General features: G+C 31.1%; 2 protein-coding genes across 2 annotated transcripts; both read right to left on the reverse strand.

Moving 5' to 3' along the window:
• Positions 1-324: 324 nt before the first annotated feature.
• Positions 325-8,012, reverse strand: LOC134727572 (low-density lipoprotein receptor-like). Its single transcript, XM_063591953.1, has 7 exons — positions 7,917-8,012; positions 7,505-7,589; positions 5,263-5,400; positions 4,744-4,869; positions 2,634-2,762; positions 1,150-1,281; positions 325-458 (listed from the first exon to the last, which is right to left on the reverse strand). The coding sequence occupies exons 2-7, from the start codon at positions 7,563-7,565 to the stop codon at positions 325-327; spliced, it is 720 nt and encodes a 239-aa protein (XP_063448023.1). The 5' UTR covers positions 7,566-7,589; positions 7,917-8,012.
• An 8,494-nt stretch (positions 8,013-16,506) lies between these two features.
• LOC134727573 (low-density lipoprotein receptor-like) lies at positions 16,507-19,441 on the reverse strand. The gene is made up of 3 exons (XM_063591954.1): positions 19,361-19,441; positions 17,059-17,196; positions 16,507-16,664 (listed from the first exon to the last, which is right to left on the reverse strand). Exons 1-3 carry the CDS (start codon positions 19,419-19,421, stop codon positions 16,507-16,509), a joined length of 357 nt encoding a protein of 118 aa, XP_063448024.1. The 5' UTR covers positions 19,422-19,441.
• Positions 19,442-20,591: the final 1,150 nt, after the last annotated feature.

Below are 20,591 nucleotides of genomic sequence, written 5' to 3' on the forward strand. Positions count from 1 at the left end.
ATAAACAACTGTATAAATATCATTAAATGCGTTGAACATATGTTATGAAAGGTTCTATCGGTTTGTGGTGAAAAATAATACAAGTTAGTGTGAACCTAGCGGGAAAAAAACTTTATCGTAGTAAATATGTTTGAAGGAAAGAAGGGGGACGCTATTGTAATCATTCTTTAATTTCTAAATTAAGTTATATGACTCAGAGATTGCAACGTTGTGTACATCAATGTATTTTCATAGTTCTATTAAAAGAGGGACGAAAGATACCAAAGGGACAGTCAAACTCGTAAATCTAAAAAAAACTGACAAAGATGAGTTAAGCACATGCGTTTAGTAATTGTTACGAAAACAAGGTTCCCTTTCGTCAGAATTATCTCCACAATCATCCTTTCCGTCACAGAACTGACGGATGTAAACACAGTTCCCATTATCACAGGAACGTTCTCTCCATCCACAATTTCTGGCTGTAATACAGAGAAAAAAGTGTAAATTGCAACAGAAGAAAAGTGTGGTCGTTGAAATAATCTGAGGCAACATATAAATACATGTATCAAATTGAATTTGGTATACGTGGTTATATTCACAACTTTCTAACTCTTTATAAAAAATGTCATGATAAAATTTCCAAATCTCGAATTTCATTAGATAAGCGTTCGTCAAATACATATCCATGCGGTACCATGTTAAAATTTTGGTAAAGTGCAGTTTGAGGATGTACAAACTACTAGGTGATCTAAGGTTACATAGAATAAATCAAGAATTCAAAATTGATACGTTAAGCTAATAAAGTATTCATTAAGGATCATAATAAGCAATAAATAATGAAGTCTTTTTTTGAGATATTTGATTTATGAAATATGGCGTGAAAAGTTAAAATCGGACATTTACTCTATATTTGCAGTGGTATTATTTGGATCTCAAATCATAAGAAAGAGATCAAGAATCTGCTTTAATTTTGTCAAATGTCCTTTTACGTCTATTAAGTCTTATGTCAATTATTCACGTGCTTTCTAGTTAATTGACACGTAGTATCATGAGTCTGAATTGAAAATCACTCGAATAATTCGTGATTCATTTCCAGTAAAATATATTGTTTTTTGTTGTTGTAAATACTCATGTGCGAAACTAGGTCTTGAAGAGTAAGAATATACCAACTTTTACAGACATTAAATGTCTCATCTGAACCGTCATTACAATCTCGTTTCCCATCGCAAAGATGAAGATATGAAAAACATTGTAAATCATCAGCACATTTTAAGTCAGCACCTGGATATGTACATGTGTAATCTGAAAATAAAAAAAATCTTAATATTAAAAGTTACTATATATCTGTAGTTTATAATCTTAAATAGATAGAAAAGGATCAAGTGAAAATTTATGATTACAGGACCTATGTTAAATTCTACTGTTGACTGTTAATGACATTGTATTTTTCATTAAAAATGAGCTAAAAGTTCGCCTCATATTCCGTTATTAGGATTATTCAGAACTAGGAAATAAAATCATCTTAATTTTTTCCTACCGTTTGACGCAATGGTATGGTGCTTTAGTATTTCAACATCGGGAGCATATTCATTGCATATTCATTACTACAATATTGATAAATCTTATACCACAAAAATATTACACTGAGTATTAACAGAACCGCAACCAATCATAAGTTTGACTAGAACTGTTTTGCATTCACTAATATCGAAATCCTTTTTTTAAAAGCTTCCCTATTCGACCTTACTTAGTATATATTTTTTGTATCATTTTAACTGTTTTGAGTTGAAGAAATAACAACATGTTGTATAACGATTAAATTGGAGCAGGATCTGTTTCCTTATCGAGCACATTAGCTCACCACCAGTTGTGATGAGGTGAGTGTTGCTTAGTCTTTAGTTTTTCATGTTGTGTTTTGTGAACTATTATTTGTCTGTTGGTTTGTTGTTTTTTGTCCTTTTAGCAATGGTTTTGTCAAATTATTTTCGACTTACGAGTTCCAATATCCCTCTGAAATTTGTTGTCTCTCTTTTTAAAGAATTAGGTAAGCCATCGTCAAATGTTGATAATTAAGTCGATAATATTATAGATAAACGTCGTTGAATCTTAACAGTTTATTCAATTAATGTATTTTGTTTTATACACTTTTACTTAAAATGTAATGATTGAATTTTGGTTAACACGTGGCGTTTAAACATTTAGAACTTGTTATGTTTGATGCTGTCGTTGAATTTATGACACAATGATCTTTATTTCTCATGCATGTCCCGCATATGATTAAAAAGTCAATTTGTTATACTGAATAACTTCTGGTGAAATCTAATAGTAATTGATGTATGTTGTTACCATTCTACTTTTGCAATATGTATGGTATCATTGAAGTCCATCAAATTACTATGTATAATTTTTGTTCAAATAAGATGCAAGTAACGGACGTTAACAGTGGACCACAAGGTCTCCATGTCCAGTAATAAGGCTGTATGATCTCCAAGAACGACTGAGTAATAACTTATGGTACTTTTTCCCTAATATTTACAATTTTATATTTCGTGCTTCGTTTTTCCTAATTTTTATTTTTCGTGTTACGTTTTTACGATTTTGTGTTTCCGTGTTCAGTACCCCCTTTAGTATTAAACCTCTGTTCAGTATCTTACTTCTACACAGATTCTCTTGATCATCAGATCCATCAAGACAATGAACTGTTTTCCCATCACATTGTTCCCAAATAAATATACATTGAGTCTGATCTGCACAATTCACCTTCGTGCCTGCACAAGGGCGCCCTGTAAGATAAAATGTATTGCGATAGTTTCGTGCAAATGTTGTGTGCTAAATGAAATTTTAAAAATAGGCAAAAATGTTTCCGAGATATAAGCCATTGAAATTTTGGCGGGGAAATGTTTTAAAAAATAAATAGAATAAAAGCTGAGAATCATACAAGTGATTAAATTTTTGAAACATTAAGCTTCGTTAAGACAAACTTTAATCGAAATTTAGGAAACTCAAGTGTTGTTTCCTTGAAACATACCCATTTCGGTACACATTTAGTGTAAGTCAACAATTCCCATAGAAACAATGAAAATAGCTACATTCAGATAAAGTTCAGTTGAATTCATCTTTTAATATGTACAAATAAATCAGCATTTGCATCTTGACTAGTTAGTTAAATAACCAAGATCAATTACTTTTCTGTGTATTTTTCCTGGATAGATAATAAAATTGAGATTAGATACGGGGAATGTGCCAAAGAGTCAACAACCCGACAAAAGAACAGAAACAGCCCAAAGCCACAAACGAGTCTTCAAATCAGAGAGAAAATCACGCACCCCCAAGTTGACTTCAGATGACCAATAAAGGGAGTTTGCTTCTCAGTTTCAAAGTAATTAACTTTTCAAAACACCAGTTTATACAGATAGGGGATAGATAAAGGAATCCAAAGAGCAAAATATATATATAGGTATATGCTTTTTTTCGAGATATTAGCTATTGAAATTTTGGCGGGGAAATATTCCCTCTTGACTTTTCACAGATTTATCATTTACAAGTTGAAGTTCTCAAAAACTGTTTAAAGTAATCAACATTTTATATTGTTTTAGATTGTTGTCAGATTTTCGGAATCCTCTGGTTTTATCCATTTAAATGCCTTGACAAAAATGCCCGGTGATCCCCATTTTTCTTTTCTAAATCTTTTACATGTATAATGATAAGCCATCTGTTAAAATCTTATAAAATTTTGATTACTTTTTAACAGTTGTAGTATACTATCAATGAAATACTATAACTTCAGTCACATCGGTGACCTTTTCACAACATGTGACATATTCTATCATTTATCGTTTGCGGTTCGATTCCTTTGAGATTCATAAATATGTGTCAAAAAGCTCTTTTAATTATGCATAAATCTTATAAAACTTTAAAAAAAAAAAATTCCGATATCCAATATTTAGTATGACATCTTATATTTGATTGACACTTTGACGATCAGATGAATCAGATGTTAGTGAATGTTTTGAAAAAACACGTTTGTGATTCAAAACGACAAAGATATAGCATTATGCACACTGAAAAGCATCAAATAACTCACAAAGTATTAGCGATGTGACTGAAGTTAAAGTATTTCATTGATATTATACTACAACGTATATCCAAATTACAAGAAAATAAAAAAAATCACAATGCATGAATAATAAATATCAACATTTTGTGAGTACTATTGTCTAGACGTCATACTGTAATCATCAAGATTAACTCTGAAGACTGACAACGGTCATATAACCGGATACAGACATACATATTAATTAAAATAGATCCGGACCACTTGCAATTGGATTTTTCTATGTTCGTTTAATTTCATTTTTCAGATTAAAAGTGTATTGATCATTGTTTTTGACTAATTAAAAATGGATTTTTGTAGATCGAATCAGTCAATCAAATGGGCATTCCATATGTGTCACCTTCAGAGTTGACATTCTTTTTCTTTTCATTTCAGAGCTGAATACATGCGAAATCTAATTTCTAGTAAAATTGAAGGTCACATGAATATGGATTAGATAAGGTCGGATTATTCACACACAAATGAATAATTTATGATTGACGTTCTTCTGTTGTCAATGTTGCCGCTGAGCATACTATTTTCTTACTTTTTCACTCTCATTTTTGACTGAACAAAGAAATAAATTTCGATTGTGTATTCATATTATATCGAATCTAACATGTCTAATGATCTTTTAATGCTGAACCAATGTCAGTTGTTTTATATTTTACCTTTACAGGTAGCCTCGCTTTCATCTGAGCCATCGTTACATGCAATGTAATCATTACATACTGCAGGCTTCCATATGCATTGGCGACCATCAGCACATTTTACATCTTCGTCACGACACTTATAATCTGATATAGGAAGCATGTTATTTCTAAATATGTATAATGGTTATGGCTACCCTGTTATTGGTTTTTCCTATTTCTTGTATACCTGTACATGCGGATATTGTTTTGGCTCAATCTACACAGTTTATTCAAAATATAAGATGAAATGGCATGTTTTTTATTCTTTTTCTTTTTTATTGTGTTTAAAGATATATTCATTCCTTTCTAAAATTAACAACAAAATTTTGGGGAGGTGTAATTCACCAAGTACTTTTAATTGCTATATGATATAAACGGATGATATTTTTCAAACAAAAGACGAGCTTGACCATCAGCAAAGGGTATGTATGCTAAAACAAAAGTCAAATCAAGTAGTTACACCAGGTGTATATGCATATGTAAAATGTTTTGCCGCACCTGTACATAAATCTTCTCTTTCATCTGATCCGTCCTGGCACTGACTCAATCCATCGCAAAGCTGATACTCATATATGCATTGACTATGGGCATCACAGTGCACTTGTTTTCTATTATAACGTATCCCACATGAGGTACCTGAAATGTCATGTGGATAAAGATAAAATCCAACCAAAGGGCAGCAAAAAGCCGATGGCCAACAATGGGTCTTCAAGACAGCAAAATAATATCGCACAAGGACGCGGACAAAATGTTTACTAGTTCGGTAAAAGTAGCCGTCATATTGAACACCATCACAAATAAATGAACTAAAATAAAAGATATACATTCAAGACTCTTTACTTTGCGTCAAAATTGGCTGGGTTGAGCATGTTTTATGAGAATCTAAACCGTCCCCTTTACCTCTAGCCAATAAAGAATAAATAAACATACAGCAATACACAGTAAAATGAAGTATACAAAAAGTCTGATTTCATAAAAGGTAGCCCCCCCCCCCCCAAAAAAAGAAAAAGGTACAGTAACAGCTCCAGATCAATATTAAATTGATTTAATTTATGTCTTTATCATGATATGAAAATCACTAACATTCCTTCCTGTTTGGGTTTAAATTCATACTATCATACCTCATTTTTGCGCCTGTTCCAAGTCAGGAGCCTCTTGTCTTTGTTAGTCTCGTATAATTTAATTTTAGTTTCTTGTGTACAATTTGGAAATTAGTATGGCGTTCATTATCACTGAACTAGTATATATTTGTTTAAGGGCCAACTGAAGGACGCCTCCGGGTACGGGAATTTCTCGTTACATTGAAGACCTGTTGGTGACCTTCTGCTGTTGTTTTTTCTATGGTCGGGTTGTTGTCTCTTTGATACATTCCCCATTTCCATTCTGAATTTTATCATGACATATAAGAGAAGAATATTACCCGTATGCGCCAACAACTGGTTTTAAAATTATTGTGTTTATTTTTGATGCAGAAAAAAAATAAGAGTGAATCAATATTTGTTTCAGAATAATATATCTTTAATGACATGCAGACATCAGTATCATAAATACATCCTTTCTAAATAACTGTGTTTAAGACTGTGTAAGATTTTGGGGAAAATGGTGGATCTGTACACTTAGGATTAATATTACCATAAAATTTAGTTGTCAAATACCTGAACGTTTAAGATGTCTGCATGCTGAATGATGTTTCTAATATGTTTTGACAAGTTTGTGATATCGAAAAACCGGGTAAAATGATTTGTCCGAAATACAGAGACAGGTTTCATTAAATTCAAAATTGTTATTTATACACGTGCGAATTGAAAACGTTGGAATATATAAACTCATGATGATCAGAAGGGATCCATCTGAAAACGGTAACTTAACTATAGTGAAACAATAAAAGAACAGTAATATTTTAAATTCTGTTGGTATTATACGGTCCCGTTGAAGACATGTATATAAAGTTCAAGACAAGGGTAAGTGCAATGTTCATTGTTAATATTAGTTTTATTTATATTCAGTACCACAGGATAAATACCTTTTTTGATGGTTGTTTGCCGATTTAAGTCATCAATTGTAACTCATAACTAAACGAAAACATGCTCGTAATAAATGGTGCACAGTAAGTCCCCATTGAAATTACTTTTATCAAGACATACGTTATCTACATAGCGAACAACAAAGTTATTTTAGATACATTCAAGCGCAGTAATCGTATCAAAGCAGGTCAAAATGAAAAAGTTCGTTTGTGTGTTGTTTTAAAAAAATGACATAAAAGATGTTGAATGTATATATTCGCATTCTGACTTTTAAATATGAAATTTATCAAGTACTCCCATTGAATTTTTCAAAGGCCTTATTTAAACACATATTAGAACTGTTAATGGACCAAGTGAACGAGTAAGGAGAATAGGCGATTTAGAAGTGGAACAATGGGTCGAAGACGAATTAAATCTATATTTGTAAGATGTATTGTGTAGCTTCAACCGCATGTACATGTTTAAAACATTCATTTGGTTGATTATCATTTTATGGTGTGACAGATGTCATTTTTCGACAATAAAGTCAGTTGAAACGTTGGTTAATTTTTGATTTCCTTTTGCTGAATCTTAATGTAAATTTCGTCAAACAATAACGATATAATCATTAGCCTTATCAGTCGAAAATAATAGATATTTTAGCTTATGTTTAATACGAAATACACATTATCGTAGTTTAAATAACAGCAATGGGTTCTACCAATATAAGCACTAACCTATCTGCGATTTAACTGCTCCAAACAGAAAGACAATTACAACTGCGTTGATAACTCTCATCTTCTCAACTTTGAAAGCTGTACCCTTATAGGGAACACAAATAAGACAAATATTAATTGAGGACCGACAAATATCTTGGAAACTTTGAAAATACAAAAAATACGCATGAATCAATATAATCTTTCTCATGATATTAGCAAAATTTTGGTAAATAAGTCGAACATCTTTAAAATAATCGTAACATAGTTCCGACCTTTATGTTCGTAAAGTATTTTGAAGGTACATTTCAATGTAAATAATATGTCTGTAAAAGAATGTGAAATTTAGATAAAACACGAGAAAAACAAATAAAAGGGTTACACATCTTCAAAAGGGTAAATTACGAACATGAACATAATGTTAAACACAAACCTCAATACAAAAAGCAACCACACTGTCTGATTAGTTTCTACTTAGTTTTATACGTTATTTCGTCAATACTTATGATTAAACAATCATGTGGTGTTTTATGGTTAAAAAAATAGTTACAATACTAATGGTTATTTAATCTTCACAAAATCATACATGTAGCATTTTTCAAATGTCATGAAGTGAAAAATTTAAATTGTCGATTATTCTCAGTTTAATGCTGAATATCTTATTTCATAAATCGATTGAGGAAAAAAAAAGAGTTACAAACTAAAACTGAGGGAACCCCATCAAATACAGGAGAAGAACTACGACACAACAGAAACACAACATTAAAATGTAACATTCACAGAGACAACTTTGATATAATAATGGCCATTTTCCTGAATTGGCAAAGGACATTTTAAGAAAAAATGGTGCGTTGAATCTGGTGTTGTGGCTTACAATTATATATAATTAGATTTTTTTATTCACGTTGACACTACATAATCTCTATAATGATATTTAATGTAAATTATATATAATTAGATTTAAATATTCACGTTGACACTGCATAATCTCTCTAATGTTATTTTATGTAAATCATATATAATTAGATTTAAATATTCACTCAAGGAGATTAATAAAGGCAACAGTAGTATACCGCTGTTCAAAACTCATAAATCCATGGACAAAAAACAAAATCGGGGTAACAAACCAAAACCGAGCGAAACGCATTAAATATAAGAGGAGAACAACGACACAACACCGAAACGCAACACACACAGAAACGGACCAAGCATCAGACAAAACACCACGAGAATAACAAATATAACATGAAAACCACATACATGAATTTGGGATAGACAAGTACCGTGCCACGTCTTATCTCAATATCTAAAAAAATCAAGAAAACACAAACGACTCAACGTTAAAATGCAACACACAGAGAACCGAACAATAATATAACAATAACCATCTTCCTGACTTGGTACAGGACACTTTTAAAGGGGAATAAAAGTGGTGGGTTGAACCTGGTTTTATGGCATGCCAAACCTCGCACTTTAATGGCAAAGTTAAATATAACATTGAAATGACAACATACTATTACAGGACTACAATACAAATAAATAGGAGAACATATTAGACAAAGAAAAACATGATTAATAGATAACAAAAAGCATCAGGTTTAAAATTCAATACGCCAAACACGCGCCTTGTCCACACAAGGCTCACCAGATATAAAAGGTCGAAAGTGAAAAAAGTACAAAGTTGTACAGCACTGCAGATCAAAAGTTGAAAAGGTTTCGCCAAATACGGCATTGTTTTTATGCCCGGGATAAGAACATTCTTCTAATATAGAACAATTCATGCTGTTGTAAACAGTAAATTTTATCAAATGAATATGAAAGAGATATACACAAAGAAACTGAAGTATTAAATACTTACAGAAAACTAAACATGAATACATAACGTCTAGATATAAAAGATCGAACGTGAAAAAACGTGAAAAAACGTTTTAAATGTCATGATAAATTATTCATTGACTAATAAAATAGTTAATTTTCTTAGTTAAGGTATCAAGTTTTGGAGTTTTATAAATAAAGAAAAAAAATCAAGAGAACAATATGGCAAGACAAACAGACGTTTAGTTCAAACTAGAGTGAATTTGGAACTGTTTACCTTGTGTACATATATTTTGCTTTACATCTTCTTATATTAATATCAAATTGAAATGATCAGTAGCCATATTACTTCGAGCAGTCGTTGATTTTAATGTTCGAATATCGATACATGTATCCTATGTTTAACAGCTACGTAAAGAGGGTATACTTTGCTGACAATAACAGGATTGGGTCAGTTTGTAAACATTGCAACATGATATCCATACATGCATATTGATATGTAGATTTGATGAAAATGATGAACGAACAGCAAACATGTCATATTATATGATTCAGAAGGAAGACATAAAAACTTATACGCAAATGGTGATTATTTTTCTTCCCCCAAAAGTTTCTCAGGCAAATGCGTTATGTTGAATTTAAAAAGTGGAGTTATTAGATCTTTTCCTAGTTTCCCAGAAGTTCAATGCCAATGATTGTAGCATGAGGTAACATTCTAGAAAAATGGGGTTTGGTCTTTTACATGACAAATATAATGAATTTAATCATAATTATTTTCCTTTAAGAGTACTGAAAATGAACCAGACCCATCCATAACATTTCAACTTTTCCATAGCATATCAATTTATGACATTCGTAGAATTGGGGTTTAGAATATTTCGAGTCTTTAAATAATTAAGAGATAACTGTATTGTATTTGAAGCTTTAAGGACGTCCATCGGTAGTTTTACTGTCGCAAATTAAGTTTACCTGGCGACGCGGAGCGGAGACAGGTAAACGGGTATTTGCGACAGTAAAACTACCGATGGACGTCCGCAAAGCTTCAAATACAATACAGTTATCTCTATTCTAATGCAAAACAAGTTCATAACTTAATTTCAATCAATATTTCGGTGTAAAATCTTCATTAAAGAAAATTCCGCGAAAATATGTTATCCTCTTTGGTCCCTACACTAGGTGACGTCATAGGTATGCTTCCGGCGTCAGACCCAAACACCGGGCGTTTTCTGGCTTCTGTGTCGCTTCAGAATGTAATAAAATTTGATAAAAACAAGATATTTAGGTGAAACAAGTGAGTTTTTTTGTTTATTATTGTAGAAATAACATGACAATACATTCCGCAATTCAAAATGTCGGCCTCCTTAGTTACAGACAAGGAGATAGAGAATTTTACGCTTGCTGTCATCCAATCAGAACAATTGTTACAAAATAATTGCATTAGAATAGTTCTTTATTGATATATATATATATTTCAATTCGTATATTTATATGTTTAAGTTTATTTACGTTTATGATTCTACAAATGTAACTGAGTCTGCATGCATATACAATGTAAAAGTATCAAAATCCCCTCAATTCAAAATTCCTATTATCTCCTGTAAACTGATGCAACAGACAAATAGCAAAATATAAAACCAAACTTACAAAATTATTGTCAGTAACTATGAACACTCATATATCTGTGCTAAATGGTTGTTGTTTTGAGGATGTATATGTAAACTGCCTGGTTCACTCTTTGTTATCGTTATGTGTATTTCTATTTGTATAAACTAGATGAGTGAAGACTTTCTCAAATGAATTTTATAGTTTGTTTTTGTGCTGACTGTTACAACGCTATTCGTGTCTAGAGGAAGGCTAGCGTCTCCAAAAACATTTAACTTTTCCATATTTTTATGCGCAGTCCAAATTCGAGATTTTTAATCAACAGTTTTTTTGTGCTGTGTAACATACACTGTATTTGTTTTTCGTTCATTATTTTTAAATTGGGTCGTTAGTTTTCTCGTTTTTAATGTATATTATAGCCACTTGGTCACTTTTGAAGACTTGATTCAACATATTCAATGGCAATTGTGTCAAATCTTTTTTTTTGTTTGTATACAGACTAAAAAAAACCCAGGAAAACACAGGCAAAATATACCAAACACAACGCTAAAAACGGAACCGTGCACAATATGAGCTCCCATATAAAAAAATAAAACCCAACAATAACAAAACTTCCAAAATCCGAGAAAAAATGAAAATGGAAAGTCCTCAACTTCTCGGTAACACCGAACTTTGCAGTCATAAAACTATTAACTAAAATTTTTTGTACTCATACCAGTTAAAGATCAACAAAATTAAAAGTTTGATTTCATGTTTTGAACATGATTGTTGTGTTCTAAACACAGAGCGATGTGTTATGACTTCAATTGCAGGTGCTCCGAAAGATTAAGTGCGGCCAATTTGACCTGCACATTTATTTATAGTTATTAGTAAAAACTTGCAACTATACTTTTTGTACATGCTAAACATTTAATGATTACATAATCATAGCTGATTTTATATGTTTCTGTATATGTCAACGTTCTAGAGATGGCTGTCATAAAATCTATATATTGATGACTCTAACGATGGTTTGATATATCGTATTTGTTTTGAAAGTATTGAAGACAAGTTCTACCTCAGCATACCAAACATACACCAGAACGCAGATATTTTAACACATACCAAAAGTATGATTTTGATAAAAAATATGCCAAAATTGTTTTGTCTAACATTTTGTGTTGAAAGTGATAAAAGAATTGTTAATAAATGAATATTTTTTTTTTAAATGATTGAAATATCTCAGACATGTTTAGCATGTAAGAATGTTTTGAGTTGCAGTGGTTAGTTCTATTAATGATGATTTAAGGATATGGAATCAATAATTGTTACGGAAACAAGGTTCTTTTTCATCAGAATTATCGCCGCAATCATCTATTCCGTTACAAAACTGATGGATGTAAACACAGTTTCCATTATCACAGGACCGCTGTCTCCATCCACAATACCTAGCTGTGATAAAGAGAAAGCATGGTCATTCCGAACAGAATAAAATTAACATTCATCTGCAGTAAATATTTTAAACTAAGGTAAAAGTGAATTACATAAAAGCACCTACATTTACAATTTTGCAATAAAAAAACTACACGACATTTTTAATGGAAATATGTTAATTTATTGTCAAAAACATAACACAGATAGTCGTTTTACGTGAAATTTGTTTAGCTTGAAACTTTAGAAAAAGATAATAAATTTGGAAACAGCAATCGTTTAAAACACTTTTTGACTTATCATCCGCTTCTTTTAAATTATTTGGATCATAACATTATCATTTAATCAGCAGTCTAATGTGTTAAACTAAAGCTAATTATATAAAATTACACAATATTTACTTCAATACACTTTTATGGAAAAATCTCAGACTTTATTTACAGTTCTTTAATAACACGTAATCAAGCTACTTATATAATTTACTGTTACATTATGAAGTAAATACTTTATAAATTGATTGAAACAAAAAGTCTGTTTCGCTGCGATGCTTTAATCAAGTTATGTTAAAGTGCAATTCAAATTTATAAATCCAATTGTTCACGTCAAAGGAGTAGGTTCAGTAAGACCCTTTTTTGGCCCCAAAATATAGCAGTTTTACAAAATTGTTAAATTGTAAACTTTTAGTTATTAAATGGACAGACGAATGATTTTGCTGCATAAATATGGTCTGTTTTTGACAATACAATGCACATATATCGAGTACTAGCACCAATAAGTCATGCTAAATTAATGAAATCTTCATAATTCAAGCATTTTAGTTAAATTTTAGACGGTTTCCGTGTAAAACAAAAGTGGCCGCATTCGTGTTCATCCTTAATATTAAAATGTAAGTTGTATTTAATGATAATGCATAACATATATAAAGGTTAAGGGTGAACACGGATGCGGCCACTTTCATTTTTTGACAAAAACCATCTGAAAAGTGACATTTTTCGGCAAATTTGGTAGATTTTTCATATTTAAGCTTGAATCGGAACGCTTTTAATGACTAAATTATTTAAAATCTTTCACATAAATTTATTGAATTAAATGAAATAGACACTTAAGTGTTAAAAAAGTGATCAAAATCTTTTGTCAGATGAATTTGAAATTTGAGGCAAAAATCGGTCATTAGTGGACCTACTCCTTTCATTCAAGTTTTGCTACTTGATTATCCAGTTAATTCATGAATCTAAATTGGAAAATGTACTTAGGCGAAACTATGTCTCAAAGATTAAGGCTTTACCAACTTTTACAGAGATTTTATGTCTCATCTGATCCGTCATTATTATCATACTTTACATTGTAAATTTACTTGTTCGAAACTAAGTCTAAAAGATTAAGGCTATACTTACTATTACAGAGATTAAAGGTCTCATCTGATCCGTCATTACAGTCTCGTTTCCCATCACAAAGATGAAGATATGAAAAACATTGTAAATCATCAGCACATTTTAAGTCAGCACTTGCATGTTTACATGTGTAATCTGAAAAAATAGAAAAAACAAATAGATTATAATTATCCTTTTGTAATCCACTCAATATATGTAGATTTTAAAAGGACTGACAAGGATCTATAGTGGAGATATGTGGTGGTAGAAACTTTGTTAAATTTGAGACTTTAATGAATTTTATTTTTCATTTGTAGGTAGCTAAATATTTGACTCATAATTTCACGTTAATTAGGATAAGATGAAACTATCAATCAACAAAGCCAAACAAAAAAAATATTTCAAGTTATACGTCATTTCACGCTGCATTAGTATTTGGAAACATATTTATAACAATTGATATATCTTATATTAAAAAAAATATGTGACTGTGTGTACACAGATCCGCAGCCAATTAAAAGTTTGCCTATGGAACTGTTTTTCATTCATTTATAGAAATTCGTTTTTCCCCAAGAATTGACTCATCGGCTCTGCCTATGATTATTGTTTTTGTGTCATTTTAAGAGGATTCGAGGTCTAAATCCTTTTTTTTTATTTAATATAAGATTTCGCCTTATTTTTCTATAAATGAACTTTATCCTATACTTAATGAAAAAATTAAATAAAAGAAATGAATAACCGTTTATTTACGATCACAATCTGCCTTCGAAGGAAGCATACTTTTTTTTTTATTAATGTCCTTTTTTTCTGTTAAACTAATATGAGAAACAGCTGTAATATCGAAATAAAAAAGAACTTAACTACAGAAAACGCTTAAATTTTACAATAATTTAGTTTATGTTCAGCTTATTCGAAAACAACAATAAAAAATATAGGTCACAGATGAGTTAGATATTTCAATTTTAATTATGCCAACGTATGGCATTTTTGCACCAAAGGAATATTAATTTGGAGCATATTCAATGATATCTACATTTTAAAAGTCACCTGGGCTGACATAAATTGATTTTTGGGAAAGATTTTTGTACCTCTGAGAAAGTATAAACTAATTAAGGTAATAATTAAAATTTGTAATGAAAAATAAAACTTTTATTTTTTTTCTGAAAATCTGATACCAGCAAGCCTCCTTAACCGTTTTGATTTCCTGTAATAACAACATGTTGTTTAACAATTAAATTGGAGAAGAATTTGTTTACCCTCCCGGAGTAAATGAGATTAGTCCAAGATTTGGAGGGATAAGTGGTGTTTGTTTTAGTAATTAGTTTTCTGTTTTGTGTATTGTGTCCTTTTATTCATCTCTTTGTTGTTTTTGTTTTTGTTTTTTACTCTAATAACCAATGTGTGGTCAACTTATTTTCGGCTTATGATTTAAAATGTCTGCCTTGTATGTTTTGTCTATTTCTTAAAAGCAGGATTTAGTCGTTCGTCAATTTTTTATTCTAAAGTCAAAAGTTTTAGAGATAAAAGTTGTTGAATTTAAACATACATTTACTATGTAATATATGTATTTTGTTTTATACAGTTTTACTTGGAATAATTGTTGAATTTTGGTTATAACGTGGGGTTCAAAATGTAAGCCTGACATGTTTAATTCTGACGTTGTATTTAACACACAATGATCTCCTCAACATGTGTTCAGTTTCTTACTTCCACAAATATGCTCTTGGTCATCAGATCCATCACGACAATGAACTTTTTTTCCATCACATTGTTCCCAAATATCTATACATTGAATCTGATCTGCACAATGCACCTTTGTGCCTATACAGGGTCGCCCTGTTAAATAAATAAGTATTTGTGGTGTTTTCTTTCAAATGTTGTTGAGTTCGAAACGTAGCAGTGATTAACATGATTAATAAAAAGTGATTTTCATTGAAAATGATTAAATTCTTGAAATCTAAAATTTCATTTTAAAAGTAAAAACACAAATATATCATCGGATATTTTGGAGACGTGTTTATCATTTTCATATTACTTACACATAACAGTAGACATATAACGTAAATAAACAATTACTATATCAGGTACAATAACTAACTACATACTATGCGGTATGGGCCTTGCTCATTGTTGAAGACCGTACGGTGACCTATAGTTGTAATATTTGTTCCATTTTGGTCTTTTGTGGATAGTGGTCTCATTGGTAATCATACCATATCTTCTTTTTCATACAATACATTATAAGTTTAATTGTATTCACCTAAATATATACAAATGAAATATCATATGCATCTGCAGTAACCAGTTTTCTAATAACCAAGACCAATTTCAATTATGTGTAGTTATTTTCTGGAGAGATAATAAGATTGAAAATAAAGAGGGATAATGTTTAAAGAAACAGCATCCAGTTGTTAGTTACTTTACATGAATGTTGCCTCATTAATATTATTTTTGAGAACTATTATTTTATATTTTTTGTTACATATCTATGTTGATCTTTTTTTGAGTGAAATTCTCATATTAAGTTGATAACATACAAAAACATATATTCAAATCAACAAAGGGAAAAATGCAATGCATTTACGTCTGGCTGTCATCTACCTATAACATATACCACGAAATTAACATAAAAAAAATCCCGACTACGTGCAATTTAGTATGTAAGGGTTCGTTTGATTTTTTACTGTCGATTAAAACTATGCTGATCACTGTGTTTATCAGATCAAGACCGTTGACTTTGACATTCTTTTTCTTTCGTTAATAGCTGAATGCACGCTTAACCTTTCTCAAACCAAATAGTTAGATTAGCGATCATTAATGTCCCTTTTATGAACTGACTACATATGTGTTATTTTTACCTTTACATATAGCCTCGCTTTCATCTGACCCGTCGTTACATGCAATGTACTCATTACATAATGCAGGCTTCCATATGCATTGGCGACCATCAGCACATTTAACAAATCCTTCACGACACTGATAATCTGATAAAGAAAGCATTTTATCACAAAACATGCATACACGTTGTTACTACTTAATCATTATTTTGCCCTATATCGTGTTTACCCTGACATGCAAATAATAATTTTGTGGAAACTACATAGTCATAAAGAAAAATGAAATGATATTACATATATTTTTTGTTTTATTTATTATTTGTGGTGTACTATCATACCATTCTAAAAATAAGACAATATTTTGCTTGATTGTATGTACCAGTTATTAAAATTTGCAATACGACACATTTTTGTGATATTTGTTAAACAAAAGACAAGCATGCATGACGATCATTTAAGAATATATAGGTTTAAAACAATAGTCAAATCCCTATTTAAAAAAAGCAAGTTGGCTATGCATAAGTATTATGTTCTGTCGCACCTGTGCAGAAATCCCTTCTTTCATCTGATCCGTCTCGACACTGACTTGACCCATCGCACAGCTGATACTCATATACACATTGACTATTGTCCTCACAGTGCACCTGTTTATTCTTATAAAGTATTCCACATGAGGTACCTACAAACAGACAAACTATGTGTGTTTTCATTGGGATAAAAATAAATGATAAATTGAGAATAGAAATTGGAAAAGTGTCAAAGAACAACCGATGCAAAAACCATATGTGTCACTCAAAACTCATACCAATATAAATATCAACATACGCACCCTTTAATGGCATGACAACAGTATCGTAATTACATTCCTTTTCAAAAAAATCTAGTTTAAAATTTTGTTTCATAATTATCTTTTGAGGTAAACGCCGATATATGTGAGTTCTGCATAGAATATTACCATAAAGATATGATGTGAAATATTTGAACGTATAAAATGTCTTAATGTTGAAATATGTTTCCGAATTATGTCTTCATAAATGAAATTTAATAAATGTTTTGACTTGTTTGTCATATCGAAAATCCAGGTGTAATAATTTTTCAGTAATACACTGATTTCTCTTGTTATACTCATATAATTTGCTACATACACGAGCGATTCGAAAAAGTCCGGAGATATTACAATGTAGGTCTATGAGATGGCGACAAGGAAGCGTCACCATTTAAGAATTGATGATAAATAAAGGCAACAGTGGTATACCGCTGTTCAAAATTCATAAATCGATAGAGAAAAAAACAAATCCGGATTACAAACTAAAACTGAGGGAATCTTATGAAATATAAGAGAACTACGACACAACAGAGACACAGCACCGAACCAATGGAAAAAAATAATCATCTGTTTTATCCTTTATATATATATATATATTTACAAGTCTAAATTGAAAACTACGTTCAAACCTATGATTGCGTTGGATAAAAACCGCAATTTTATACGTGTGCATGTAAAACATATTTCGTTGTAGAAGGGTCTAGATACTGCACAAACAATATTTTCCAAAAACAAAAGGTGAAAAAGGATATTTAATCAAAACGCATTTGACTTACAGGTTGAACAAATGATGTTCTTTAACCCTGCTGACTGCAATTGGCGATTGCCAAATAAAATTGATCACGAGATGTAACAAAATGGATCTTAATATAAATTTAATACTAAACAGAAAACAATGAACAATGAACATGCGAACAAGATGTTATGCCACAAACACAAGGTGTCAATATTTTTTGGTACACCAGATATAGATTTCGACAATATATGTTTCATCAGTGATGTTAGGGATCGAAACGGTATTTGGAATTTGTATTTTATATATATATATATAATATATATAAAATTATATATATTAAAAATTCAGGAAAATTTATAGCATCAAAAAAAGGCAACAGTAGTATACCGCTGTTCAAAACTCATAAATCCATTGACAAAAAAACAAAATCGGGGAAACAAACTAAAACCGAGGGAAACGCATTAAATATAAGAGGAGAGCAACGACACAACACCGAAACGCAACACACATAGAAACGGACCAAGCATCAGACAAAATACCACGAGAATAACAAATATATCATCAAAACCAAATACATGAATTTGGGATAGACAAGTACCATGCCACGTCTTATCTTAATATCTCAAAAATAAGAGAAAACAAACGACACAACATTTAAATGCAATACACAAAATACATAAAAACGGTGGGTTGAACCTGGTTTTGTGGCATGCCAAACCTCGCACTTTAATGGCAAAGTTAAATATAACATTGAAATGACAACATAATATTACAGGACTACAATACAAATAAATAGGAGAACATATTAGACAAATAAAAGCAGGTTCAACTGTTACAGTTCTTTTGATGACATGTGTTCGTCTTAGAGATGACATAATATATTCGCATTCAGATATTCAAAATGTCGATTTATTTACATGTAAGAACGAGAACGCCTATTCATTAAGATTATGAGGAAAAGTGGTATATAGGATAGAAACACTTTGGACAGATTCAAAATTACCATTACAAGCCTAAAATTATCAAATACTTCCAACGAATTTTCGAAAACTCAAAAGCAATTAATTCCTCTATTTTCAAAGGCCTTATTTGAACATTTTTGCAATGCTATGAATTGCATTCAAGAATTAATTTCCCTTCGAGTTCTATGTTATTGTTATATTACTAAGTTTGTCATCAGTTGACAAATTATAAGAAGTATTAACGAAAGAAAACACAAAAAAATACACATTTAACTTGAAATAAACTACAATAGTACGCACTGCCAATATAAACACTAACCTATCTGGGAATATGCTGTTCCAAATAGAAACAAAATAACAGCCGCCTTAATAATGCTCATCTTCTCCACGTTGCAAGTTGTAATCTTTAAAAAGATAGATGAATGTTATATTTATAACGAATAAGTACACGAAAGCCTTGCACATACATATAAAAAAAACCAAAAAGTTTCCTCATAAAATTAAGAATGGAAATAGGGAGTGTGTCAAAGAAACAACAACCAACCCATTGAAAAAAAATCAACAGCAGAAGGTCACGAACAGGACTTCAATGTCGCAAGAAATTCTCGCACCCGGAGGTGGCCCCTAAACAAAAATACTGAACGACTTTAGAAACGCAACACTAGATTATTTTTGTATTATTTTTGAATGAATGTGTCCCCGTCAAAACCGATGAATGCATGTTACAAACGCCTAAATAATTGTCAGAAAGGTCAACAAATACTGTCTGACATGATTTGGGTTCTATTTAACACCTTCTGGTTTTGCATTTGTTCAACCCATTAATTGGTTTTGTCAATTATGCGGTTCAAACTTGAGGGCTTTTAAGGTTTTCCTTCGGTCGATTCTGTGGCAATTCATTTGATGGGAAACATTTATGGCATGAATCTTTACTCAATGGCACTCGGCAATTTGATTGGCAGTTGACGTTGCGGCCGTAAACATGCCTGGCAAATGACACTGCGTAATTAAATTCTGTTGACGTTTCATTGTCACTAAACGTGCGTCTGTCCATTGAATGCCAGCACCAAATCATGTTTACTTGTATTGTTGTCGGAAGGACAGTAAGACGAGTTTCTGAAGTCATACAGTATGGTTGCAGCACGTTTATGTGTTAATGTTTGCAGTATTCTTAAGGGGTAATTCAGTTTTTTGTTTCTTAGTCTTGGCAAAATGGGGTTGCATCATTTCTAAACTGGTTGAAGTGATGCAAAGGATTGGAAGAACTGTTTCACAAAGCAAAACAACTGAAACAATCATTCATCGGTCTAAAATTTCGCTTTAAGAAATTCGTGCGACTTCAAAAATTCGGTTTGTTCAATACCGCAGGTAAGTTAGATTTCGATTTTTTGTACGGAGAAAGAAGTATGATACGCATGCAAAGTAGTTGTAAGAAAATCATACAAGATTTGGTAAAAAAATCAACAAAATGAGTGTTGCGTTTCTAAAGTCGTCCAGTATATATACTAGTTCAGTGTAATGTTAGCCATACTAATTACCAAATTTTACAC

The sequence above is a fragment of the Mytilus trossulus genome, chromosome 8 (genome assembly GCF_036588685.1).
Source record: "Mytilus trossulus isolate FHL-02 chromosome 8, PNRI_Mtr1.1.1.hap1, whole genome shotgun sequence".
Classification (NCBI taxonomy): domain Eukaryota; kingdom Metazoa; phylum Mollusca; class Bivalvia; order Mytilida; family Mytilidae; genus Mytilus; species Mytilus trossulus.